This window comes from Clinocottus analis, unplaced genomic scaffold, assembly GCF_023055335.1.
Source record: "Clinocottus analis isolate CAN_PGR_092001 unplaced genomic scaffold, fCliAna1.0.p SCAF_8, whole genome shotgun sequence".
NCBI lineage: Eukaryota > Metazoa > Chordata > Actinopteri > Perciformes > Cottidae > Clinocottus > Clinocottus analis.
In genome coordinates, this window is record NW_027176240.1 from 9943278 (window position 1) to 9970526 (window position 27249).

A 27249-nucleotide genomic window follows, 5' to 3' on the forward strand; every position below is an offset into this window, starting at 1 on the left:
TTCACATCTTAACTTTTGGATTCAGAATGGAAGAAAAAAAAATGTAATAGAAACAAATAAAATCATTTTTATTTTCTCCAACAAAGTGCACGCCTCAATTCTACAAAGCAGCACATTACAATGTAATGGAATAAATACAATAAAATTCGCTGAATAGAAAAAAAAAGGGAGAAAAAAAAACACAAGCAAGGAGATACACAAGTACCTGCACAATCACACTGGTGGCAAGACTAAACCAGACTCTCCAGAAAGGCTCCACGAGACCGACGGCTTCTTTCATGGTGATTGTTTGACTTTTTGTTCAGTCTTTTGGATCGAGACATCCCGTCCTCCGCTTTCCAAAGTAAACCAATTCAAACCCTGCTTCTTTTTTTTTAAACTGAGGACTACCAAACTAACATGAAAGAAATACAGGTGCATACTCTCATGTTCATACACATCACCCTGGAAAACTTGTGCAATTGCAGCAGGATCTCCAAATCACCAACCTACTGTCGAGACAAAATAAAGTGAACACATTTTCAGTTTGAACTGAAGTTACGACTCAAGTCTATGTGGTGCAACTTAGTGTTTTTTCCATAGGCAAATAAAATATAACACAAAAGGCAAGGGAAAACATCCCTTAATACTCCACAAAATAATTTAGTGCTCTTTAAATAAAATTTAAAACACTATTTTCATATGGTGGCTCTTAAAAAAAAAAAGAAGAAATCAAAACAAAAACAACCTCACAGACCGAAAGGATAATGCTTCAAGAGACATCAATTATATTAGGAAAGAACTGAAATCCCATGAAAAAAAGACATTATTGACAATAAAATTCTGTACAGAACGCAAAATCAATATACAATACAGTACCTGCAGATGTTATGCATACAGTACATTTCTCTTTTTACATAGTTTTAGTATGGGCTCCAGCCTGATCTATATACTGACTTAACACAGGTGGAAAAGCGGCTATCTTAGCTTTCAGTAACTTTAATGGTTATTCAGCAAGTAGAGTAGATCTTGTAGTAGGCGTTTAGAAAAAGAGATTGAAAACGTTATTGCAGGATGGTCATCTTTAGTTGCATACTGCACGTGTTACATGAATGTGTGCTATGACGAGGCGCAGCGGGCTAATGAGAGAGACAGAGGGCCGGACGGAAGAAATAAACTGGGGTTTAGCTGTTTTTGCTCTCTATCCGTCACAGAGGTTAAACCTTGCATTATCTCTCTGATCCACTACCCTGTACAGTACATTCATGGCCAGTATTGCACGTTAACAGCCAAGTCCACCCTGATTCTGCGAGGTGAGGACCTTCAGTGCTGAATTGTGTAGTACTGTCCTGTAAGTCAACACTAATCCAGTGATGAGAATAGACCGCAACTAGAGCTCACCAAAGACTGACTGGGACTCCATCTGCTGTCACAGTTTGAGCTCATTGGCAATTTTGCAGGCGATATTCTTAAAGGCGATGGACGTGCCCGATATCCTCTTGAAGCGCACGCCATTGAGGGAAAGGCGGGGCAGCTTGCACACCTCCATCTCCCATTGGACCAGGTTGTCCTGGCGAGCGTCGCCGTGGACACAGAAAAGCAGGAAGCGTTCACGCTGCTCGTAATCGCAGCTGTTGGCGTCGAGAACCTTTCGGATCTCTCTCATCATCTCGGCCGGCTCCATGGAGGAGGTGGTCTTCATGCTCCAGGTAAAACGAAGCGAGCGGGGCTTGGAGTCCCGACTGCCGTCGTCCTTGGTATCACCCGACATACTTCTGCACCAACAGAAGAAAAGATAGAAACATATACATATAAATATATATATATATAAATAGAAGGGGAGAGAGGCGTTGAAGGAAGCTGAAGTTGGTTACAGGCTTTCTCACCTCGGTGTTTCTGTCCTGGCACTGGTCTCTCCCTCACTCGGCACCCTGAAACAAAGCAGGAATACATTGTTAGTCCCGAGAGCTGATGTCAACATGAGTTCAACTACCCCACTACCAACACCACCCCATCATAACTGGACACAGAGAGGGGTGTCGGGCATCATGCCAGGAAAGAATCCACACTCCTGGGTATCAGTGAGTGTGGTCAGCAGACAATGCACATCCTATTGTAGGCCCCTTCACAATAACCAAAAGCATCATCCTGTCTACTGAACGCTACCTTTCCTTATTCCCCACTGACCTGCAAGAAGTGAAAAAGTGATTCTAAATCTCTGACCCGGCTGCCATTACATGCTTTTTCGCTTCAGATCAGCATGAAGACGAGGGAGAGTAAGGAGAGGAGAGCCAGCGACTTGAAGAGCACATATGGTGACTGAGCTTAGTAAAGGAAATGCTGGTGATCCGTGAGGTTTGTTCTCGAGGCAGTGGACACAAGGAAAGGAAATAGACGACATAACAAGGGTGTCAGTAGGCAAGAGTGTGGTGTAGTGGGCAAATACGTAAGGGGTTAAGGAAACACGGATGAAGGTCATAATGGGCACAGTTCTGTTTTTTTGTTTGGACAGGGGGGAACAGGTGCAGCAAGCGTTGTGTTCTCCTACCTCCGGGTGGACCTGAAAGACAGAGCTCTATGTGGAGAAAGAAGCAGAGAAAGCTGTGAGCATCTACCAGATGGGCAGGCGTGAAGGAGACACAAGGAGCTGCTGTATGCATGATGCGGTCATATCCTTTGCTTGTAAGAGGTAAGGATATGGAATTATGATGAGCACAGGTGGCACGAAGCGTGTGATGCTTTCTTTGTTTTTACTGCTGGAAAAATTAAAGACGTCATCGTAAAATCATCTAAACGCAAGTACTTCTATAATCTCTTTAGTTTGGTTTTGGGGAATTTTCCTATTGCTTTAAGGTTGATCAGAGATATTTTGTCTCTGCATGTATTTTGAGACTCAACTTCAGCCATTGTATTTATTAGCTATTACATTTTTTTTTTTTACCCCCTCACCTGTATTTTGTGCTAATACTAAGACATGCTGAACTACCAGCAGGGACATTTCCTTTGAGGGCTACAGGAATGAGTCCTAAAACCTGTAAACGAGGCCATATTTGTGTTTGTTTGTTTCCCTCTAATAAGTCTGTGGTTAATGAATACATCAATAAATATCCCACTCATAAATGTTTATGCTTTTACAAGTGGCTAAATGAGACAACAACATTTCATCCCTAGAACACTTTAGCTTTCTGGAGCACTTAAAATATTGTAGTGCCAAAGTGCAGCTCCACAGAGCTGCTAGCATGGCTGCAGACTCTTAGTCTGAATGAATATATTAAGAAGAAGTTATTAAGCCCATTAAAGTTCATATTGTGGATGGATTTAAAGATATGTTTTTATAACAAAGACAGCAGATGACATACATCACAAATGCTAACTGCAAAGCTAGTGTTTAGTTGGACCGGTCATCAATGAAGATGAAGTTTAAATCGGCATTTCCAATGTGTGATAACTAATGAAGCAAAGATCAGTCATACCTCCAGACAGCTTGCAGATACATAAAAACGACATCTATGAGTTTTGCCTTATTTATAATTCTGCAGAACAACTTGCGCAGAACTTCTGCAGAGATATCTTTTGGAGCTTGCAGAATGTGAAGGCGCACACTCGTCGGAATATAAATCAAGACTTCTGTCGCAAAGAAAGAACAATTCTTTTAAAACTGAAGTGCAGCGGTTTGTCTTCACTGACCTGCGGACAAACTTTGAGGTGATCTTGCCGATGATCCCAGTGGAGGTGCCCCTGCGCTGCTGGGCGAGAGCCCCCGTATCGTGGGACAACGTGGGCGAAGCTGGGGGGCCGTTGTAAGTGGCGCTGCGCCGGTCTCGGAGCTGAGCTCCGTGGAAAGTGCTGCGACTGGTGGTACCTCGGGGGAAGCGGTTCTTCTCTGGAGTGCTAATACTGTGTGCAGACGGAGAGGTGGAGGGACCCCGCGGAGAGGAGCTGCAACATGGCAATCAAAGGAGGAATCATTCCATGTGTAAAAAAGTCTGCATGCTGTAATTTAGAAGTAAATCATACTATCAGGATCACTATCTTTGCCACAAATATACTTATCCCTGACGATCAGGCTGCTCACCTGGCTTTCAGCTCTGTGTTGTCGTCGATGGGGGGCAGTGTGCTCTTTGAAGGGTGCCCTGACGATGACATGGACTTGGTGTGACGAGGTCGTGTAGCGCTCATTGCAGTCGACGAGGTGCTCCCTGATACCTCTGTTAAACTGGGGACCAAGGATAAAGATGTATTTAGTAATTGGTACAGTGCGAGTTTGTATAACGCACTATTAAAATGGGAAAAAAATTGAAGACAGAGAACATGAAGAGCTAGATCTCGGCCTGCAGTTAACTTTGAGTGTGTGTTACCTGCTGTCTTTGCCATTGGGAATAGCTGAATATCGGTCAGTAGAGGTTCGTTCACACACGTACGTGTTTCTGCGAGTCATTGATCCATTGGTCTGTTTGGGGAAAGAGAGACAAAAAACATGTCAAAGCATTTAGCATTTCAAGCATTAGTGAAGCTTACTCGCTCAAGGATTGGCTACTTGTTTTTATTTGTTCATGAGCATGCAATGTTTGTGTGAGCAAGTGAGTCCTCCTCGTCCTCACCCCCACAGCACTTGTCGTCTTCTTCCTCTCCTGCACCCCTAGTGGTGAGGCGGGAACGTCTCCTTTCGACGTGTTGAGCTCCAGCCGGCGCGCTCCGTCCCACTCCTCCCTGTGGTCGCTTTCCACACTCAGAGCCTGGCCGCGCTTCGTGTACGATACCGCCGGGGGCACAGACGGACCAACTAGCAGACACACACACACACACACACGAGAATAAACTGACAAATAATATCACTATTACAGCTCCAATATCAGGATTTCTCAGACAAATAAGAACAAACAAGGACAGTGCCTACAGTAGCGTCAAGCAAAGCCACTCAAAGCCAAGATTTAAACATCATCCAGTCTATGAAATACAAATCTGAACCAAACACTTTGTTTATTAAGTCGTACAGCTAAAGAAGCCAAGGTGAGCGTGTACAAAGCAAAGCTGTTCCCTCCTCATGCGTTGAGGCGCTGTTCCTCGAGGAGCTGTAGGGAGGCAGCCAGCCAGCAGATGGCGCCAGACACAATGGCCTCACATGACGTAGGAGGAAGCTGCTCAACAACCAGTGCAGTGTTGAGGTTCAGTCACTGATTTGAACGTTTTGATGGACTGATTCTTAAAATAAACATTAAGCCAACAAACCACTGTTTGATGCACACTGTGTCTTTCACTTTAACAGTTGAAATGTGCTTTATACAAGAGCACCGGTGGAGCTGATAGAGCTAATGCCTTGCTAAGTGGCACATCAGCAGGTGATCACAGGTCAATCCTTCAGTGACTGGGAGCAACTTCCCCCTACTCAGCACGCAGCCAGCAGCACTCTCAGAGCTGGGAAGGATGATGTTACTTTACTTGGCTTCTCTACGACACCACCACCCTCATCATCCCCACCATGATCGCTGTAGCGGCGCTGCTTCTGGTTGGCCGAGATGCTGCGTGTGACCTTGGGATGAGCCGGAGAAATGCTGGAGCTGTTGTTGATGTCACTGGTCGGCCGCTGTCGCTGACCCAGAACGCTGTTAGTGAGCGGTTCGCTCCCCTCAAACTGAAGCAGAGAGACATAGGATGAGGGGTGTGGTCACATGACTTCATGCTTTAACCACTGGTGATGACGTAAAGATGATGCAAATCAAACAAAAAATGACCTCCGGAGCCTTTCTGCCCAGCAGCAAGTAGGTGGCCATGACTTCATCGTACTTCTGGCCCTGTAGAGACTCAGTGATCTCATCGTTAGGGAAGCCCATCGTCACCATGAGCTCTGATGGCGGATAGAAGTCAAAATGAATCATAAAGTCAGTCAACTGGACATGACATGAAGAGTGACATCAACACTCTCTCTCTCTCTCTCTCTCTGTCTCTCTCTCTCTGTCTCTCTCTCTCTCTCTCTCTCTCTCTTTCTCACAGACACATACACACACTTTCAAACACACCTATTCTGGATGTATCACCGAAGTCCTCCTCTGGCTCGATGTGAGGTTTTAGCTCCTCCTCCTCGTGACCCACATTCATCCAATGGTCTTTCATTATTTGCTGACAAAGAAACAAGACAATTAGAGCTCATGTATGTCCAGTAAAATTAGTACCATTGTAAGTTCAGATAATTAATCAGGACTCACGGTTGTTAATTACACAACATGAACGCTATGTTCAAGGCAAATGGCACAACAGAAATGAATGACTTCTTTATGAAATCCGCTGGGGCTGAACAACAGCATCATCATTTGTTATTTTTGGTGGAGAAATCTTTACTATTGAACTTCAGTGTGGTCCTGAGTGCAGGGGCGGTATTGACTCTGGACAGACGGAGTGTGAGTTGAATTGACAACTGTGTATTGTTTTCAAAGGAGAAACAAGCTGTCATTTATTATATGGATGCACTGAAAGACGGATTATGTTGAATACATTTTTTTCCTTTTTCTTACAATCCTTTCAAATAATTATGTAAGACCCCTCTTTGATCTCAGATGAATAACGATTCCACATTTCCATCTGACACATCCTACATTTTACTTTGCAGTCTGTTGTGTTGGTTGATAATTAACAACAGCAGCGATTGTGCGCTTCCAGATGACGCACACCAATCGTGCTCCAAATCATTAGGACTGTAAGTTTGGCTGCCGTGCAACACATTTCTGAATGGAGAGCAAATGGCTGTGAAGATGCAACAATGCAAACGGCAGTAATACCTCCAGACTGCCTCGTTTGACAGGGTTGAGCACAAGTAGCTTCTTCAGCAGATTTTCACAGTCTGTCGACATGTAGAAAGGAATACGGTACTTTCCCCGCAGGACCCTCTCCCTCAGCTCCTGCACACCGAGCCACAGACGGACAGACATGAAAACGCATGATAAATCACATTTACTTTGGCCTTTGCTGTCCATGCAACTTCAGATTCAAACAGAATTATTCATATATTAGCATTAATAAAAAATGTCTCAGAGAGGCATTTGTTATCATTATTTTACTATTGGGACTTTCAATTGCAACAGTGGCCGCTTCTTTCTTTCATCTCTCTTTTGGAGGACATACCAACTGTCTCAGCACGCTTCAAATATAGAGCTGCAATGATTAATCGATTAGTTGTCAACTATTCAATTAATCGCCAACAATTTGATAATCAATTCAAGGGTTCATGAGTAATTCTTTTGGAAAATTAAGTAAAATGATCTGATTACAAATTCTTGAATGTGAATATGTTCTTGTTTCTTTAGGACATTAACTGAATATCTTTGCGTTGTAGACAGAACAAGACATTTAAGGATGTCATCTTGGGCTTTTGGAAACACTGTTTCACGTTCAGACAATGAAAGGCCTTGTTGCTGTTGCACGTCTCTGTGCACATGCAGTTACTTGTGTGAAATTCAAACACAGCCAATGTTCACAACTCTACACAGTCGCGGAGTAGAGTGGCCGTGAATGTCAGGTTGTCTATTGTAAAGTTATCAGGTACAATAACATTAGTCTTCTGTTTTAAAGATAAACTTTTTAATTAACCCCCAAAAACGGTCTTCCATGTTGGTCGTCAATACATATCGAGTGATCACAAACTGTAGAAACAGAAGAAATCAAAACAGTAAACATATGCTTGAATTTGAGAGGTGAATGAAAGATAGAGCAAAATTGGAAAGCATAATGTGCCCATACATTTAGACAATCTCACAACCCTTTTCATTAGAAGCATGCTGAGAACTTTATCAGTCTGTGTTTGCCAGCGGTGAAAAGCAGTGATGCGTTAACTGCTCTAATTGTGAAAACCGGTGTGGGTGATAAGAAGGAACCGTATCAAATGTAAGCCACACTATGAGTCCTTTGTAAAGCAACACATTCCTCTGTCCGCGTAAACACAGACAGTGAAGCATCCCCGAACCAGAACGAGTGCACACCTTTAGATTCTGTCCGTCGAAGGGCAGTGATCCGCTGACCAGAGTGTAGAGGATGACCCCGAGGCTCCACACGTCCACCTCTGGTCCGTCGTACTTCTTCCCCTGGAAGAGCTCTGGAGCGGCGTACGGCGGAGAGCCACAGAAAGTGTCCAGCTTGCTGCCCACAGTGAACTCATTGCTGAAGCCAAAGTCGGCTATCTTGATGTTCATATCTGCGTCTAACAACAGGTTCTCTGCCTGAGGTGGGGAGAGATGAAGCAAATCATCATGTGGATTGTTAACATATCAGAACTGACAGAACATGATGGTTGATGTTTTTTTCCAAGATATACATGCCAGATATGTATGAAACTCAGGAGAGATCAGATCCTCACCTTTAGATCCCTGTGTACTATCCTCCTCTGGTGACAATACTGCACCGCAGACACAATCTGAAATACAAACACACACACACACACATTGTGGGACACCACAGGTATGAATATTAAGGAAGAAAACTATTGTAGCACTTTTGAAAACTCAAAGAAATTCAATTTACTGTCACATATGAGAAAGAGAAGCAGCAAAACCTGAGAAACCAGAGAATATTTTACTTTTCGGTGAAAAATAACTGAACAAAAACTAAACATTTTCTGCCAATAGATTAATTGTTGAATCAATGACAACACAATCCACAGCCCAATCATGGCGTATCCAAAAAATGTTAGCAAGGTTTCTTGCTATGTTAGCAACACTGTTTCAGCACCAAAATGAAATCTATATCATCCTCATCAATCAAGCAAACACCTTTATCCAAAGTTGAAGTAAATTAATTATTAAGATTTACTGACATCAGCAGGATCATTTTGATTATGTATCTGGCAGCAACAGTTTATATTGCATTATGAGAAAACAAATATTGCTAACATCTTCAATATAGTTAACAGCTAATAAGAATGTGATTGGCTTACAAAAGGAGACGTTTCAATTTACTGCTTCCAAAAATGGAAACGTAGGCTTTTGAATCTTTATCTAAGGTCTAGGAATTGTATTTCTCGTGGAAGCAAGTTTTGTGATTTTTCAGACTCAAATGCAACTTGAATCTTATGACACACAGTAAGCAGTTGCTATGACAGCTGACAGTTGTAATTTCACCAACATATGCCTAAATAGAATCAATCAAAGAGCAAAACCCACTGTTCGTTGACAGATGCCGCCCACCTGCCAGCTCTCAGCCGCACACACACAAGCTTTACCTTTCTGAATGTTGATCTATCTATACTGTGAGACACACACACACACACACAAGCCGCCCACACCGTGTCACACACAGTTCCTCTGAGTCATCTAAGACCGCCAGTGGGGGATTTTAAACATGAACAGCATGGATGTGAAAGAACTGGTCTAATTCTGTTCATTTTCAGAGTATAAGTGAGCATGAAGGAGGCCACTGAATAGCTGTTGATGCCTCATTGCTCTTATAGCACCACTAGGTGTCATAGCAGCATCTATAGGGAAGTTGTTCTCTGAACCTCTTGTGCGCTCTGGACGAGCTATCTGAGCTCCATCTTTCCTCTGCAGTTGGTGACGACGCTTGATTGTGGTGCATGCGGTCTCCCCTCTGAAAGCAGTGAGTGGAATGACGACAGAGGTGCGATGATGATGACTCACCTGTCTGAACTTGGCCCTGGCTTCCTTCTCCTTCATTCTGCCGTGAGCTACTAGATAGTCAAATACTTCTCCTGGAGTAGGGAGACAAAATATAGAATTATATTCTCTATATATATAATAATATATTCACATTGTATGTGACAATATGTGACTAATCATGTAGTCACTTTTGCTGGGAGGTATTTTAGATTAAAACATCCAATTGGCATGTTTTGCAGTTAAATAGTTTATTCTCTCTGTGTGAAGATTAGGTGAGAGGCAGCTTCAAGTTACATGACCTTGTGGTATAAACTTAAACTAATGACTATATTTGTCTGTGTGCTAATTTAGTTCCTCTAGAACCTAAATTATAGAAATAAAAAGCAGGAATACACTCACACATATTTAGTGGACATGCATGAATGCCTCACTCACCCCCACTGGCGTACTCCATCACCAAATAAAGCGTCTTCTCTGTCTCAATCACCTCAAACAATTTCACTGCAGGAGAAATTGGAAAAAGGAAAGAGAAGGACACGGAGATAAATACATTAGCTATTTATAAAAGATTAATTGGCTGAGTTTACTTTTAATTTGTATGTCGCCAATGAAACTGTTTTGATCTTCAAACTACTTCATTTCTGATTAGTAAAAGTCAAAATGTGGCAATGCTCTTTTTTTTTTTACAGGATATCAGAGATATAAATACAATATACTGCAAAAGCAGAAAACAAATAGCACAAACTGAAGAATTCTCATGAAAGAATGATTTTCCCTTGATGCACGTTATACTGGTTTAACTTGGTGGTGTCGGTTTAATTAGTAACAGTGATCCAAATCAAAGGGGAATATCATTGCTGAGCTTCAGGTTCCTGTATGAACTTACCTATATTTGGATGATTAAGTACCTTCATTATTCGGACTTCCCTGAAGAGCTGTTGAGAAACAGAGGGACATTTAATTAATCCAAAAGCATAACTAATGAGATTACATGCAGTGACCCTGAGGGTCAGCTCTGTCTGTTCTGGGAAAACACAGTTAAAGAATGTTATCAAGATCTGATTAGGGAGCTGAGGGAAAGTAGCTGAGCCACAATAAACTGCTGACACTGGATTACACTCCACAGGAACGTGAGAGGACCTGAGGATCTACTGTACCGTGGAAAGCAAAACGACTGATGCAATGATAACGCTGCACAAAACTCTACACACGAGGACCAGGATCACAGTTTCACTGACACGCTGCAGTCCAGCCAGCGAGCCTCTGCAGAGCAGCAGCACAAAGGCTGACAGCTAAGCTAGGCATCTGCTGCCTAATGTCATCATCTTAAAAGAAAAGCGCGGCAAAATCAATTTGATGCTCTGCAGTTCTAGAAAACAAAGCAGAGTGTGAGCTCTTATACAAGGTTTATTATGATAAAGAAGGGTTACTTTACTGCGGATGGGAAACGTTTCCATCCAGCCTTATGGGAAACAAATAAAAGAAAAATCACATCCTGTAGTCTGTTTTCTCAAAGCACAATGTCCAACAGCTGAGTGAGAGAAAGGAGATAATTCAGTTATTTAATACATTTCAAACCGCGTCTCTTCACTCTCGGCGTGGCTGTTTATCTCCGAGGAGCTCCCGCAGCCACTTAGAGGTGCTGTTGAATCATTTACATTCTGCTGATTCTCAGTCGTGCTCCGGCTGTGTTTGAGTGTTCAATTTCAACACACACTCTACTGGGATTCAGCATCTCCTGCTACCTGAGACGGAGCACAGATTTTGCTATTTGCTGAGCACTTTGACGAAGCAAAATTGTCCTGAGTGACGCTGCCGTCTTCTCCGGCGTACTGTACTGTCAAAGTTGAAAAATGATGCATCATTACGTCAAATTAAAAATGAGAGTGGGCATTGTAGTGGTGGTGTATGCGTCAGTGTGTGCGTGCAGCTTTTCCAATGGCCTTTTTGGTCTTACATAAGTGCTCTGATAGTCTATGTTTCTAGGTCATCAAAGACAGCTATTATACCAGTGTGAGCAGGCCCGACTGTAGGACCTCTCGGCTACAGTCTGGCTCAACAACATGCAGGTACTCTCCCTCCCTCTCTCTAATTCTTTCCTCTGTTCTCTGTCTCTACTTGCTCTTCTGCCTGTCTTCTTTTTTCTTTCTTTCCGACACCTCTTGTCTCGTTAGACCCAGGGCACGAAAACACACACACACACACACACAAACACACATGCACAGAGCTTAAAGAATAGGCCTTCTATATTTTCCGTATTGTTAAAAAAGTCCTATAAAAACACAAAAATAAGAAACCCAACAAATATTTTTTTTTTACAACTAACAAGTGTTGCTTGTTAGGGCTAAATCCTGATATGGCGTATTCCTTTGTGCCATAAAGCTCCATTGTTGTCCAAACACACTGGGTGACATCTGCCTCGATTACAATAAAAATGGGCACTGTAGTTTATTTTGAATCCATTCCACATACACTGTATTACTACTCTGAGTACTCATCAAAACCCCAAATGTGTATTAATCTGCAGCTGAAAATAGCCCACAAGGAATGCACAATTTACTTTTGTTTGAATAATGTTAACAGTGCCCAACTGTTTTAGGTCTTTTTAAATTAAAAATGATTTTTAAGGAGTTAAATCTTTATTAGAAATAAAGAAAAATTACTGCGATGGATTAACACATTGTTAATAGTTGTGTTCTATTTTTGACATACAATTTCACCTGCCTTACCCTTTAAACAAGACTGTATTATGAAAACAAGAATGAATGCAAATAAGCTGATGTATAAACAGGTTTGAGTTATATAAACAGATGTAATAGTTAAGAATAATACAATCATAGTTTGAAGACAAAATAAAATCAGTTGTACATAACTGTTGATTATTTGGGGTTAATATCTGTCTATTTTAAATCCAACATTGGAAAGCGTGCGTACAGACTTCATAATTTCAACGGCACCATGTTTTTGTCAACAGACGTCTCCGGTCCCTCAGTGGCTCAGAATAGCTTCTCCTGCGTGGCAAACCCTGCTCCATATTCATCAGCTGCTACATTGGGCTGAGAGGTTCCCCCACGGTAACACAGTCAATTAGAGTGGAAACACACTGACACAATAACCACAAGATCCTGAAGTATACAGGAGCAGACACATGAGTCGCAGCTTTCGATCTGCATTTATCCACTCACATGTTTTAACATGTGACATGGCTTCTTTATTATTCTGATCTGAATGAGTGATGGACTAAAGAGTCCGTGTTTTATCTTCATCTCTTATCGCTTCCCCTCTTTCCTTCCCTCTCTCTCTCTCTCTCTCTCTCTCTCTCTCCCTCTTTCTCGTTTGCGTCATTGCCCTAAAGCCCTTCACATGGGAAGCACGCGTGCAGCCACTTGGAAACAAAAATTAGAACAAATCTGAGAAGAGCGGTGGAAAAACGACGACAACAAAGGCCCGTCGATGAAAGCTCAATGGGGACGTACAAAGCTGACATGAGATAATGAGTTTAGGATCTTTGATCTGGTCGAGAAATAATATCAATAATGTCTACAGGCATTCAGGGGAGTCACAGCGGGGCAATAAAGCAGTGCTCAACATGGTTCTGGAGAAGGTAAGAGAGTCCTGAATGTCTTCCTGTGAGGCTAAATTCCTTTATTTCAACTAAAATTAAACAAAGTATGAATATATGTGGTGAATTGAGACAGCGACTGAAGAAAATGATTCCAAGAATAGACGCAGAAACAATATGTGTATCACAAACACACCGTTTCTAATGTGCCTGGATCTCAGTAGTCTGTGCCAGTGACCTACTTCCAGCCACCCAGGGGCAGCCAGACTCCCAAACTAGCCTTAATTACAGCAGAGCCCCCATGCAGAAGGAGCAGAACGGCAGATATCAGACTGGGAACACTGACAAGAACTGGCTGCACTGTTTCTGTCACAGCAGTACAGCAGCTCAGTCAACATTATTGATAGGATGAGTAGCCTGGAAGTTCTTACCCTGCCAACGAGTGTGTGTGTGTGTGTGTGTGTGTGTGTGTGTGTGTGTGTGTGTGTGTGTGTGTGTGTGTGTGTGTGTGTGTGTGTGTGTGTGTGTGTGTTTGTGTGCATGTTTTCCCATGCTCAAATAATATTTTAAAACCACATATGAGTAAATAATGTCAAAAAAAGACAGTGGGTGACCGGCAGAGGGAACAGAGGTGTCACTGACATTCAGACAATCTGTCCTGGCCTCCACTCCTGTTGCTGAAAATAACACCAGCTCCATCTCTCGCTGCTTCTGCAAATGTCCCACCTTTTACACTATTCATTATCCGCCACGCCAAGATACAACTTCACCTTTACCAAATGCCTCAGATTCCCCATAAAATATTGGAACGGGTATGACTGATCATTTTTCAGCTAATTAACGATACAAAGGAAATACTTGTCACGCGCTACCCGATCCATACATCCTGCTTGATCTGTACTGTGCATGTGCAAACTATTACTACACAGCTGTGGTTAAATGCTCTCTTGCACCTTATTTGTTTTTTCCTGATAATGCTGCATTGTGAACAACAAATCTGTGTTAAATTAGCGGGAGCGCTTTTTAACATTAGCCGCCAGCAGCTGGTGTGCAGCACAGTCCTGCTTGGCTAAATAATGGAGCTAACAGCTAACATACGGAGGTTATTATGTATTACATTAGGTAAACATTATGAAGCAATTCAAAATATAGGGAATTATGACCTCTTTAACTTCATTGGCATCAGATCGGTACTTGGTATCGGTATCAGGAGTAAAAAGAAAGGTATCAAATCATCTTTTAACTCACAATAAAGGTCTCGACAGCACTGAGAACATCCATTAACATCTAAATGCATGCATATCTCGCCGCCTCGACATTTGATGTGTTTCATGATTGAATGCGGACAACAGTGCCGTCTGTCCAATCACATTCCACTCATCTGAACAAGACCAAAGCTCCTGTAGCCAATGGGCTCGACAGCATTTCATTGGCTAATGCAGTGTGGCAGGCGCAAGACAGACATAAACAGCAGCCATTAAAAGAGCGTGACCCGATGGTGGGCTTTTCGCGACTGGCAAAAAATACAGAGTATGTTGTTCTGAACACACTCTGGCTGCCCTAAAACCACGACACTCAGACAAACCATTGGAAGACAGAAGGTTAGCAGCAATGTGGCTCTGAGCCAAATCTAAAAAGAGGATTTTAATTTTCAGTGACGCTGCCAGTGTTTCTGTCGCTTCGTTTACGCTCTTCAATTTCTCCGGCCTGTTCTGCATCACGGCTTTACCTTTTCCAAACGTGAATGTGTCTCGCATTTTAAAAGCACAGGCTTTCATATGGTCTGAAACAAAGCATCTATCACGTCTGACAGGTTGATTACATAACCTTTAATACTTCATTGATGTTGTCATTGTTGAAGCAATGAAAACTCTTATTTACAGATTAGGAAGAGACAGAGAGCGATGGGATGGTGGGATGAGAACAGCGTTTGCTCAGTGAAAGAGGGGATTAACAGAGAGGCCTATTTTAGGGCTAACATGCCTCAAAACCCTGACAGCGTCAACATCCCTGACCACAGATGACATGTGATGCATTTCCTGAGGCGGATCTAAGGAGGTGCTTTGGAAGCTCAGCTGACCTCATTTCCTGTTACACTGAAACCACCACAAAGTCACACCAGGGAAGCCAGGACCATAAAGAAACAAACCAGAGCTTCATTCTAGCCTCGTGACTCATTTTGGCCTCTGCTAACCTTTCTTTTAAATCAAATAATCGGAGGGAAACACCAGACTGACAAAGATAAGCTCCGGAAAATAAGTAACAAAAACAGAGATTTTAAGATTGACTTCATCGCTTTGTCTCTGCGGTCTCTAAATCCTACTCTGAGATAGGTGAGCGGATGTTTGCATGTGTATATGAGAGAATTAATGACTGCACACAGGTACAGGAAGGCATCCATGTGCGCGTTATGTTGCCAAACGTGACTGAAACACAAACAAAACAAGATTCTGCCAGCTGGAGCCTTCTGCATAAACCAAAGGATCTCCTGTGTGTGTATGCAATGCATGTATGTGTTATGCAGTCTTGTGTGTGTGGCTGTATGGGATCTGCCAGAGCGCTGGCTGTGCCTACTGAGCCAGATGGTGTGCCCACAGCTTGGCTCCTCTGAGACCATAAAAAGAGAGATCAGTGGCAATTTGACGGGCTAGTCGCTGTTAACAGTGAGTGGAGGAGCTAGCTTCCCCTATCAGACCTCTGAAACATCACTCATCCACACTGCCAAACCAACAGGATCCCAAATAAAGAACAGTTTTATAACAGTGAATTGTATGTATGCATTGTTCATTTCTTTCCCATTTATCCTCATTACAAACATGTTTAATCAACTCCAAAGCAAGAGGAGGCAACGTAATATTAGACAGCATCATTTCACCAAAGTATCCTTCAATCTCTACATGCATGTAGAAAGCCTGAGTCATCAAATCAATAATTATGACCGTCTGTTGTTTATATCCTCCTCTAGAAATAGCCTGCTCATATACAGACATTTTTCACCAGGACTACTTTGTCACTGATGTGAGAGGGTAAACAAATCCATCCTAAACACAATTTTGTGATGGACTTTTACACCCATGTATTTTAACCTCTTCTCCCTATTTTTCCAGGGTGAGGGTCAGAAAGAGGATGTGAAATTCCATCAAGACATCTTTCTTAAGCATATGAAAATAGAAAGAATGAACTAATTACTTAATCAGTGGGAGAGTTTATATCATGGAATTCAAATTGTAGACATCAACAAGTACACTGTTCATGTTAAAGGAGAGGATATTCAGATTATTAAGGTTTTTGAAGAGTAGAACGACTCACAGCGCTGAAGTAGATCCCCAAACATCTGTCTGTTGAATTAGAGTGGTGGTTTTTAACTGGACCCATAGTTTGTTTTTGTTTTTATTCAGGTCATCCAAAAGGAAAATAATTGCCATTAACGGCAATTATCTAGAAAACCGGCAGCAACATGAACCCCATACCGCAGGAATGAGAACCACTGAGTGACTTCATTCTTCACAAATATGATTTGGCCAATCCAAACAAAAGCTGTATGAAGGTGGATGTTAATGCATCCATAGTTGAGCTTTCAGACAGATAGCGTAGAACACTGAGCGAATGAGACTATTGATCCAATCCAGGAGACAACTGCTACATTAAAAGACAAGCTTCTGCATTGCTGATGGCACTTACTGCAATCCATAGTGCAGAGCAGCAGACATCAAAATATACAATATACATGTCTTTACACTCCAATACACAAACACACACCAGATTTAACATATGAACACCAATGTTCATACATGCTTTTACACCAATAATAGCTCATCCCCCATGAAAAGCCCAAAGATGTCTCCATATTGACCTCAGGTCTACTGCAGCTGACTTCTGAAAGGCTCACTGAATTATTGATCAGAGAGATCCTGATTGGTCGGCAGTCTCACATGATACGTCTGCCGTGACCGTCACCAGGCAGCGGACAACCCGACCCATCGGGTGCATAACCTCTCATGACCGAGACAAGACCCAAAGCGGTAAAGTCAGTTTATATTCAGAATCCTAATGCCACACACATACACACGACGCCTCTAAATGTGCAATATTACCCACTGTGAGTGTGCAGATTAGAAACCACACAATAGGCTGTCTAACAAAAGATCTTGCACAATGAAATTCATCTCAGTCAGATTAGAGCAGTATAGAACCCGGCGCTTGAAATTCTCAAAGGGTCTTCGTACTGATTGTCTGAAGAATTGCAGTCGGATCCCATTAAGATCCAAGATAATTACAGATTTGCTCGTGGAGAACAAAATCATACCAGAAACCCACCGCCTTGTTTCACAGTTCAACAAGAAAGATTAAAGGCCAGACCCAGGTTTGTCCATTTGTCTCACGATTACACCCTGGTTGATTAGCCAGACTCATTTGGTTTAACTCCACTCAGACACATGTGGGAGGGCAGACATTTTGGAAGCAAATTGTTGTTATTATACTGCTTGAGACTGCTTGCAATATTGTCTTCTGGCAGCTTCCACAGACATAAAAGCCAAGAGGTCTATCAAGACATCCACTGCCATCCATGTAGGTGTGGTGGTGGTTTTAATAGTCCTTTATTACGGTCTAATAAGTCACTGCAGAGGCTGTTTAGCAATCTGTTCATCCTTTCCAAAACACTCAAATTAAAACAGGAGATATGGGGAGCCATGCTACAATAATGTCGTCCGAAAAGAAATCCTGTTTGTCAGCTGGACACCTGCATTACTTTGAGACTCACAGCAGGTGGTGCTTATATAGCGGCGACCGCTTTCCCTCCACATGGTGTAATCTACCGAGAGGATTGTGTGGGTGGGTGCGTTTAATCAGCAGAAAGAGCTGGATTTGGATCCAGTAATCAGGAAACTGTTCCAAACTCTTTGTTGTAATTGGTTATGACTGCTAGACAAGGGTAAGTGACAAACAGGCAGGCAGGGGTATTTATAGCTGCTCATAACCACATACCAACAAAAAGTCAAGAGGTGCACTAGATTAAACGAGCCTTGTGGTCTCTCCTGACTCAATCTGATTACATTATGCAAAACAGCACATCCTGAGTTCAAAGAGCAAGGAAACAAGAGGGATGACTAATGGAAAAGCCACGACCGCTCTAACCAAGACATTAATGTTACCATGAGGCCGTAAAAACACTGACTCACCTTTTGTAAACTGGTGGGATTCAGCTGGGTTTTGTCTATAATCTTCACCGCCACCTAGAAAACAGAAAAGGCAGAGAACGACAAAGTCAGAAGAAGAAATGAAGATGAAAGATAACCAAGATGTCGAAAATAATTCCAGCTTTGTATTTGTGTTTTGGTTCGTACAGTGAAAGCTTGTGCCGAATTGAACTATCCTCATTATTTCACTATTCCGCTGCGAGGCAGCTTTGTCAAAACATGTCACGGCTGAATCAGTTTAATCTGAACACACCTTAAAGCTCCTCTGTTCAGTACTTGACGCTTTGATTGGCAAAGATAAAGAAGAAGAAGAAAAAAGCATGAACAGTTTATGTAAATACATCCACAGATAGTCTGTCTCTGTGTGGCAGCCAGGCCAGTGTTAGCATACAGTGACTCTGCGGCGATCTACTGTTGGCTGTTCAGATCTTGCGAGGCAGCAGGCTGAAGCATCCATCTCAATAATCACCCCAACGCGGACTGAAACAGGCTGGCTCACTTTCTGAGAGCTCAGCAGCTTTCACAGAGCAAGGAGCTGAGCCACACTGCAGACTTGCCAGTCAGCTCGCGCATTATGCTGATAAGAGATTGAAAGAGTAGTTTTACACTATAATGTAATTACACTACAATTATACATGTGGCCTTTTGATATTGCACAACATCATTTAATAATTATAGTTTTAATGGCACATTCTTAAGAATGGATGAATAAATATGAATGTCACAGCTTGTGGTCTGACAAAGCAATTAAGATCTTTCAGCTGCTAAAGAGAGCACCGGGCTCTGAGGACTTTGGAGCTGCTTGGCCTCTTTAGGCCAAAAGGGGAGTTTAGACTCTTCAACTGTGTCCTTTCAGACCATTTCATTACAGTGTTAAACATATTAAATGTGTTGGTGTTTGTTCTCTGTTGCAGTGTTTGTGAATGCGTGTCGCAATAAACTCTGATTCAATATAGTCGTGTAGTTCCAATGAAAGTGTCTCCATAATGATTATGACCATGTTTTGCAAGTGAAATGTACTCAAAAACACCAGCATTCAAACTAAATATGTTGTATAGTTGTTTTGATGTAAAGGGTCACAGTTTATAATACAACGCAACTGAAAAATAGGAGCAACTCGTGGCTAATAACTCAAGAGTTCACAGGCATGTTGTTTGAGTCAAGCATTTTTTTCCAACTCATCTTGTCACGTTACGGCCACCTTTTGACTAGTGACCATCAGATGTAATGCGTATCACTTCACACTCAATATAAGTATAACCTTGGTACTAATCTATATTATACATTATGTTGACAACTAAAATACTGAACAAGAAACTACTGATATTGATGTTTGCTGTGAGAATAAATCATACCATTGTTTTAAAGAAAATAACACTTTCAAAATGGTAAACTTGACAAATACCTGGTGAAATACCCTTTTCATGTATGTATTGGTTGTTGTTTTTGAGCTGAATCAGGAGCTGCTGTTCAACTGATTGAGGCGTTATCTCTGTTTTCCAATAGTAAGCAGTTCCTCTATCTCTACAACGTGTTGTCTTGTGAAACTATCAAACATCCAGACTTGAGTAAACCTTAGTCATTCTGTATATGTTCAACTGTTCAATAAGATTCTGACAAATATTGCAAACCCGGACTTCTGACCTCTAATTCCAGTGGAAGGGAGGAAGGAGAGACATTGCCTTTTGTAGTTTAATGATACCGTGTAAGCAGTAATAACAATTTAACATCGCAGCGTTGCTGTGACTCCGGCCTCATGAGAGCTTAATAAGCATGCTTCAAACTCTGTCTCTAATCCCAAGAAAGTAAAATGCTGAGTCACAGTGAAGAGAATGCAGGTGATTAAGCCTGAGCGGGGTTTCCCAAATACACTACAAGTTGCATTTCATTTCCACCAAACTCAACTCAAACTAATAATGACAGCAAAGGTAAAAGAGTCAAGCGGGGAGAAGAGCGAGCGGGGTGAGAGGCTGCAAAAAGGTTCGCTGTGCGTAGACACGCAGTGCTCTCTTCGGGCAGGCAGGTGCACAGACAGACCTCGACCACCTCCTCTCTGCTTCCTCCTGTCACGACAAAACTTAGGTGGAGGTGCATGCAATGTGTGTGTATGCCTTTTTGTGTATGTGTGTGTGTGTCAACGTATTCCTGCAGTTGTCTGAGCTGTCCTCCTGTGTGTCACTCCATTGTTCCAACTTCCACTATTCCCTTTGCATGAGTCAGCGATATTCTTTACATTTACTCTACGCAACACTGTTCCAATATTTCATTTTTGTTCTCAGATTTGATGAACGAGTGGATAACACTACTTCATATGCCGGTGTCAGTGGGCATGTGGGTGAGTGTGTTTTCTGTGTAATGGATTTGAGGGTGAATAATTCAGCTCCAGTGTGACAGAAGGGCAACACGCATCATCGTTAATTATTCAGCGCGTTCATAACACACGGCCCATATGCTCTTCACCGTATGCAGGTCTTGTTAGCGCGCGTAAACGTGGATATTGAGCTAGAGGACACAGAGGGGACACGTAATCACAGCTTCACTTGTGTGCTGTAAAGCTTTACATGTTCCCCTACATCTTGATTTCCGCCTGAGCTCTTTTTACACGACCACAGCGTCATGATCTCTGTGAGCTGAAGGGAACTATTGTAGCAGAGCACAAGGTCCTATCTCATACACTGAAGAGAAAGGCATTACTGTTGTGGAATATAGAAATGTAATGTATCGTAATATGAACATAATATTCTTCACAAGTATTGTGCACATCCACCAATAGACATACATGAATTTACTGCCACAGTATATAAGTAACTTATAACGACCAATTCAAAATGTATTCCAGCAGTTTATACAGAACCCTGCAAATACAGTATACACTTATACTTTGACCAGAATACTTTATCTTTGTGTATTGCATCTACTCTGTATGTACCAAGAGTATCTTTAAAGTTATTTCTTAAGTTTATTCTTACTCAGATTGAGGTACTAAAGATCAAGGACATCATATGAATTACTAAGTATTAAGATTTTTTTTAGGCTATAGAAATAATGCTAAAGAACTAATTTAGCATCTATATTTTCATGTTTACTTCTCTTTGTTTAGCTTTGTTGTCTTGTTTTAACATTGTGTGTGTGTGTGTGTGTGTGTGTGTGTGTGTGTGTGTGTGTGTGTGTGTGTGTGTGTGTGTGTGGGTGTGTGTGTGTGGCTACTGAAGTCAAAATCCTTTTATATGTCAACATTTGAGCTGACACGGTCAATCTATCAATTTGTTGATCAACAAAAACATCATGTAAGAGGCAATTAATTTGATAATTGATTAATATTTTTCACTGTTATATGAACTTGACCCGCCAGATGGTTTGTTACACTCATCGAAGAGGTTTCTGGAAACTGTTTGGAAATGGTTGGCAGTTTTGAAAATCATGTGGCAGCTGATTGGATGAAGCATTTGTCAATCAAACTCTCGCTGAAGCGAGTCGGGACGAGAGAAGAGTGAAACCTTCTTCACCATCGAGGAAAGCCTTCAGTTTTGTTCTTTGCTCTTCTTTCAGTGAAGAAATACTCTTGAGTTCTGAGAGAATTGTTGCAGCACCGACGCTAACCTCTTCATGAGCTGCCATTGTTGTTTGTACACACACCTAAACCACGCCCCTCGCTGTCTGTAGCTCCAAACAGGATGCTGATTGGTCCGAGCTCCGGCTTATGAAAATCTCGCATAAGAATCCAACTGCTGTGCAAAGTAAATGTTAAACTATTAACTAACTATTAATTGATCAATCGATTAAAAAACAATCTACAGAATAATCAATACCGATAATAGTGGTCCAAATTTTGTGCAACAATAACATTAGGTATGATCATGTAACAATTTTACTGGTAATTGATAAATCAATTTGATAACTAATGTTTTATGGCTCTCCCTAGTGGGTGGGACTTGAGGACGTAGGGTACAGGCAAATGTTTCCATCAGTGCAGCTGAGCATGTGTGTGTGTGTGTGTGTGTGTGTGTGTGTGTGTGTGTGTGCATACATCTTGTAGTCCTTCTCTTCAGCAGATAGAGGACACTCTGTCACCTAGAAGTGACTGCTGCTCTCTCCACAGAGCTCGTTTTGAGTTTTTCTACGGAGGTAAACTTGTTTTTTGCAGTTTTATCTTTTGGCCAATAAAAACGACTTGCTGGGCTAAAGCTCAAACAGCGTCAATTTCCATATGTTAGCTTTTATTCCACCTATTCTCTCTTTCTCTCGCTCACTCTGATTCATGTCTTTGCATTTTGATGAGCCAGCAAGGGCACTCAGGTACACAAAGCAGTGGCTGACCTTCTCAGCAAGCAGTGGGCAGCATACTCAATATGCCTGTTTAGTATTAGCATTAAAAGACGCAGAATGGATCAGACGGATACTGCTTTGACCTGGGAGAATATTCATGCCATTCATACTCTGATCTGACCAAGAACATATTGAAACAGGTGTCTAAAAAATAGTCATGAGAGGATGCCTGAGGTGGATCAGGACTGTCAGTGAGTGCTGTGGTAGCTGCTGAGTGATAGACAGTGAACGGATCGTAGGTCACTGATTTCTTCGTTACAGAAACAGGAACTTTAATTACCGGCACACCAAAGCAGGATGTCCATCACTCTGACAGGTCAGCAGTGTATGGCTGTGGGCATGTGTTTGGGTGTGAGGCAGAAAAGAGAGAGCTTGACCTGAACTAACTAGGAGAACTGACATGAACAAGTTCAGTATTATCATGACAGGAAATCCTTCATTCTACTAAGAATCAGAAAAGATCAAAAAAAGTGAAAGCAACATCTCACATTTACAAAATACCTGTTGAAGCCAAATCTTTCTATGAAAGACTTACTGAAGCAAATACATATGGCACCTTATTTCTGTTATACTAACGTACATCCCTGATGGATGTGTAAAAGTGTAATTCAAGTGAGATGATGACCTCACTGTAAGTACACTTTGAATTTTGTCATTCTTTTATGTGAGCTTTGGGGTGACCGTGGCGCAGTGGCGAGCAGTGGTCGTCCTTCAATCAGCAGATCGGTGGTTTGATCCCCAGCCCCACTGGCCAGGGTCAATTTGTCCTTGAGCAAAACACTGAACCCTAAAATTGCTCTTGTAGCTGCAACTACGGTGTATGAGAGTTAGATACTTCTGATGTGGCCCCCTTGCACGGTAGCTCCTCTCTATGTGAAGTGTCTGTGTGAATTTGAGTATTCAGAAAAGCACTATATAAGCTCAAGCCATTATTATTATTGCTTTGGTACCAGAACTGAAACAAGGAAATCAAAAATGAACTTGTTCATTCATGATTTTTCTTCATTGGGTTTTAGATTGTTGGTAGGATTAAACAAGTAATATGTTGATCTGGGCTCTGGGATGTTGCGATTTTTAAAATGATTTTTAAAGCTTTTTTTGCTTGTATTAGAGCAGCTGGGGAATGACAGGAAACAGGGGAGAGAGCAGATGACACGCAGCAAAGGGCGGCAGGTCAGAATCAAACCAGGGCTGCTTTTGATTGGTAGATTAACGGATGATGAAGTAATCGTAAGCTGCAGCCATAACTGTTAACAAGTGGCAATAAAAGAGTGAGGTTGACATCGTGGGTTATCGAGATGAACAATGTATTGATACCAAAATGATTTATAAAATATAAATGAAAACTTGTCTCACCTCTCGTCCAGTCAGGACATGTCGTGCCAGCTTCACCTTAGCAAAATTCCCCTTCCCAATGGTCTTGAGGAGACGATAATTGCCAATATGGGGGTGCTCCTCTGTGGAGGTGAAAGAGTTGCGGCATCGCGGCAGGCTGTGGCGACTCGCAGATTTTGTTGGAGGGACTGGGGGTTCAACGAAGCCGTCCACCGAAGAGTGCTGCAGGAAAAAGCCACACGTCTTGATAAGTAACATCCTCATTCCCTTCCTGGAACTTTACACAGTACAATTCATACAGACACCAAGTCTACAAGTTCATGAACCTCTCTGGCTCAGTAATCCCAAAAGGACCCTTCCTCTTGCTACACCGGCTTCACACAAACAAACACTGCAGCAGAGTGGTGCAGTGGAGGTTTGTGTGTGCCAAAGGTGGGCCATTTGCTGTGCAAACAGAGATGATCCCATTAAGCTAGAACCAGATTCAAGAAGGGGATCGACCTGTATGTGCATATCTACTGTAACCCTATTTACATGTCGTTACACACAGTAGTGGCCTGCATGCAGGCCCAAAAAGGAACTTTATGAGAAAGAATCAGGCTCCCTCTTCTCCCTCTGTGAAATTAACCTCAAAAATATCTTATCGGACACAGAAAGTAAACTCATTTGACTTTGTGCCTTTGAGAATTCCTACAAAGTGTGCAGTACAGAATCAAGAGTTATAACAATATTACTGGTCCCCATGGCCAAACCCGTTAACAACAAGTGTCCCTGTGATATGGCATTTGAAGGTGAATTAGGAACAGCTTGCTATAAGTACAGAGCTGGCACAAGCTAGTCTCTGCTGGTCTGTGTCCTCTCTTCCACAGCAGCTGCTGATGTCAGTCCAGGTCAGAGATCCCATGATCCTCTGCTCCTGAACACCACACCCAGCCAGAGAATAAAGCCTTGGTCTGGTTACCCAGGCTCCTCTGCTCCTGTTTCACCGGAGAAACGCTACACCCTGCAGGGTGCGCATCACCTCTGATAGTATGCATCCTGACAGAGGGAGAGCTGGCTGCAGGATTCAAACTCTCCCCAGTGTGTGTGTGTGTGTGTGTGTGTGTGTGTGTGTGTGTGTGTGTGTGTGTGTGTGTGTGTACGTGTGTAAGGCAAGGAGAAATTTTGATTAGATGGTGGTCAAAGTCAGCATCCTTGTTTCTAATGCACCAAACCCTCTTTTAGATCTGCCTGGCAGAAGAATTTGTGTCGCTTGCACTGCCTATGCAGCTGGTATGTGCACATTAAAGTGCCTTTAGTTCCTCCCATCAACTTTAAATCAGATATATCACATGGCCAATTTATACTTCAGACACACACAAGTAAACACACAAACTTAGCCTGGTTCCAACATTCTGTAAATTAACTGGGAAGCATCTGGACAGGCAGGTGATTTAAAGCACTTGATTAATATAGAAAGTTTGATTTACTCAACCATCCATTAACTCAAACACTGATGTTGTGTTTTTGGGGAGGCCAGACACTAAATAAATAACATACATCTGCACAGACATACATATATATATATATTTTTTTTTTAAGAATAAAGAAAACCAGGAGAGAGCTTCTTCTATTTTGCAGCACTTAAAGCCACTTGTCTCTCTGAGTAATTAGCTGTTATGCAATGCAGTTCAACTGCTAGTGGGCCCTTGGGCTGCATGATGGAGTCCAGCAGAGGCAGGCTAGGCCAGGCCGGCTGGCTACAGCCAATTGCTGCTGAGGCAGTGCTTCAATAGCCGCTTAGCAGTCTATGTCTAAGAGATCTAAAGCAGCAATCGACTGTAAGACAAATGCAGCACTGATGCATTTCTGAATACTGGCAGAGAATGACTAAGGAAGCTGATGTCATGAGGGTTTAGGTTATATCTTTGGAACTGCATTTTCCAATTTAAATGATATCACCTGACAATGAATAACCCAGATGCATGTACTCTAAAATGGAGAGCCTTATTTTAAACTCAGAGAATTACTAAATACATAAGAAAAGACTGCTTCCAGCTGTTTCCACTGCTTGTAACAGGACATGTTACAAGGAGGGTTTCGTCGGTGCCTTGTCTTGTTTCCAGGAAAAGAATCAGACGCACCTAGATATTTCAGAGCCCGTCAGCATACATCCAGAGGTCCTCATTTGGACTGATCTCAAAAGATTCGTGTTATTATGCTGTGATTTGAAGGCGCGTGAGTGTAGCGCGCGCCATTAGTGGGGTGGCCGTTCATAAACATTCCTTCACACAGTGAATGAGAAGTCTCGGCCGGTAAAAGCCATGCTTTCAGCCTGGTGTCAATAAATAGCCTACACGTCTGTATCAGTGTCGTGGCGGCAGAATGGTGAATAATAATAATAGCTCCCTCCTCCTCATTCTCCTCCTCCTCCTCAGCACTGAGCGTGCAGTTACAACAGGCCCCAATAGGTGATGGATGTCACATTGCGATGCTACCAAGCGTTGCCATTGAAAAGTAGGACAACATCCTCCCCCACCCTCACTAAATATTGACGCTGTGGACTAGAAAATACCCCCAGTTGCACGAGTGGAGCAACAGCATTTCCTCACAGGCCACATTTATTCTCAACATTAACATTCAGGCTTCGCATGTATCATTAAAGCCAGCACACTGACGCAGTGCGTTGTTCAGGCTAGCCGTTTTGTTGTGCAGAAACTGGGGCAGACATTGCCCAACTGCACCTTTTATTCTAGTTATTCTAGGCTCCGTGCTAATATTCCCGTCAGATAGAATAGAAGAAGGAAAAATCTCATTGGTCGAGTCGCTCTGCAAAACTATCCCCACAACACCAAAAAAAAAAACCCCGCTTCCATAAACATGCACCGACCAGCGCGCTAAATAGCCACATAGCCGGGTCCTTTTCCTCCCTGTTCCCACGCGCGGGACCACGCCGGCGTGTCTCCGGGTAGCAGCACTTACATTCTCGGTGTCACGCTCGTTCACCGTTGGCAATGGCGTTCTGGTCGACATCTTGTGTGCTTCGCAGGCCGCTCAGCGGTGCAGCGGGCTGGGCAAGAGCAGAGCAGACAGTCGGCGCGGTCCGTCGGGGAGAGCGGTGCCTCTGTCCCTCTCTACATCCCCTGTAAACACCGCAAGCAGCGGCCTTTTACCGCAGCATAGCGCGCGCAGGGCCCAGCCGACACGCCAGATTTGCTTGTTGGCTTTGTGCACTTCCCCTCAGGTAGACTAGTGGCAGACAGAAAAAGGA

The 27249-nt window shown here is 42.6% G+C and overlaps 1 protein-coding gene across 2 annotated transcripts; it reads right to left on the reverse strand.

Annotated features, from left to right (window-relative positions):
• Window positions 1-32: 32 nt before the first annotated feature.
• Window positions 33-27249, reverse strand: LOC137780303 (serine/threonine-protein kinase MARK1-like). Of its 2 annotated transcripts, none has more exons than XM_068568795.1 (18): window positions 26961-27038; window positions 24021-24221; window positions 18321-18374; window positions 10465-10513; window positions 10014-10079; window positions 9600-9670; window positions 8324-8380; window positions 7950-8186; window positions 6753-6872; window positions 5997-6096; window positions 5712-5824; window positions 5419-5611; window positions 4581-4762; window positions 4338-4429; window positions 4055-4195; window positions 3667-3918; window positions 1866-1910; window positions 33-1754 (listed from the first exon to the last, which is right to left on the reverse strand). In XM_068568795.1, the coding sequence occupies exons 1-18, from the start codon at window positions 27009-27011 to the stop codon at window positions 1409-1411; spliced, it is 2370 nt and encodes a 789-aa protein (XP_068424896.1). In that variant the 5' UTR covers window positions 27012-27038; the 3' UTR covers window positions 33-1408. The 2 variants fall into 2 exon arrangements, with proteins under 2 accessions (XP_068424896.1, XP_068424895.1); XM_068568794.1 differs by having other exon boundaries at window positions 35-1754; window positions 5458-5611; window positions 26961-27249.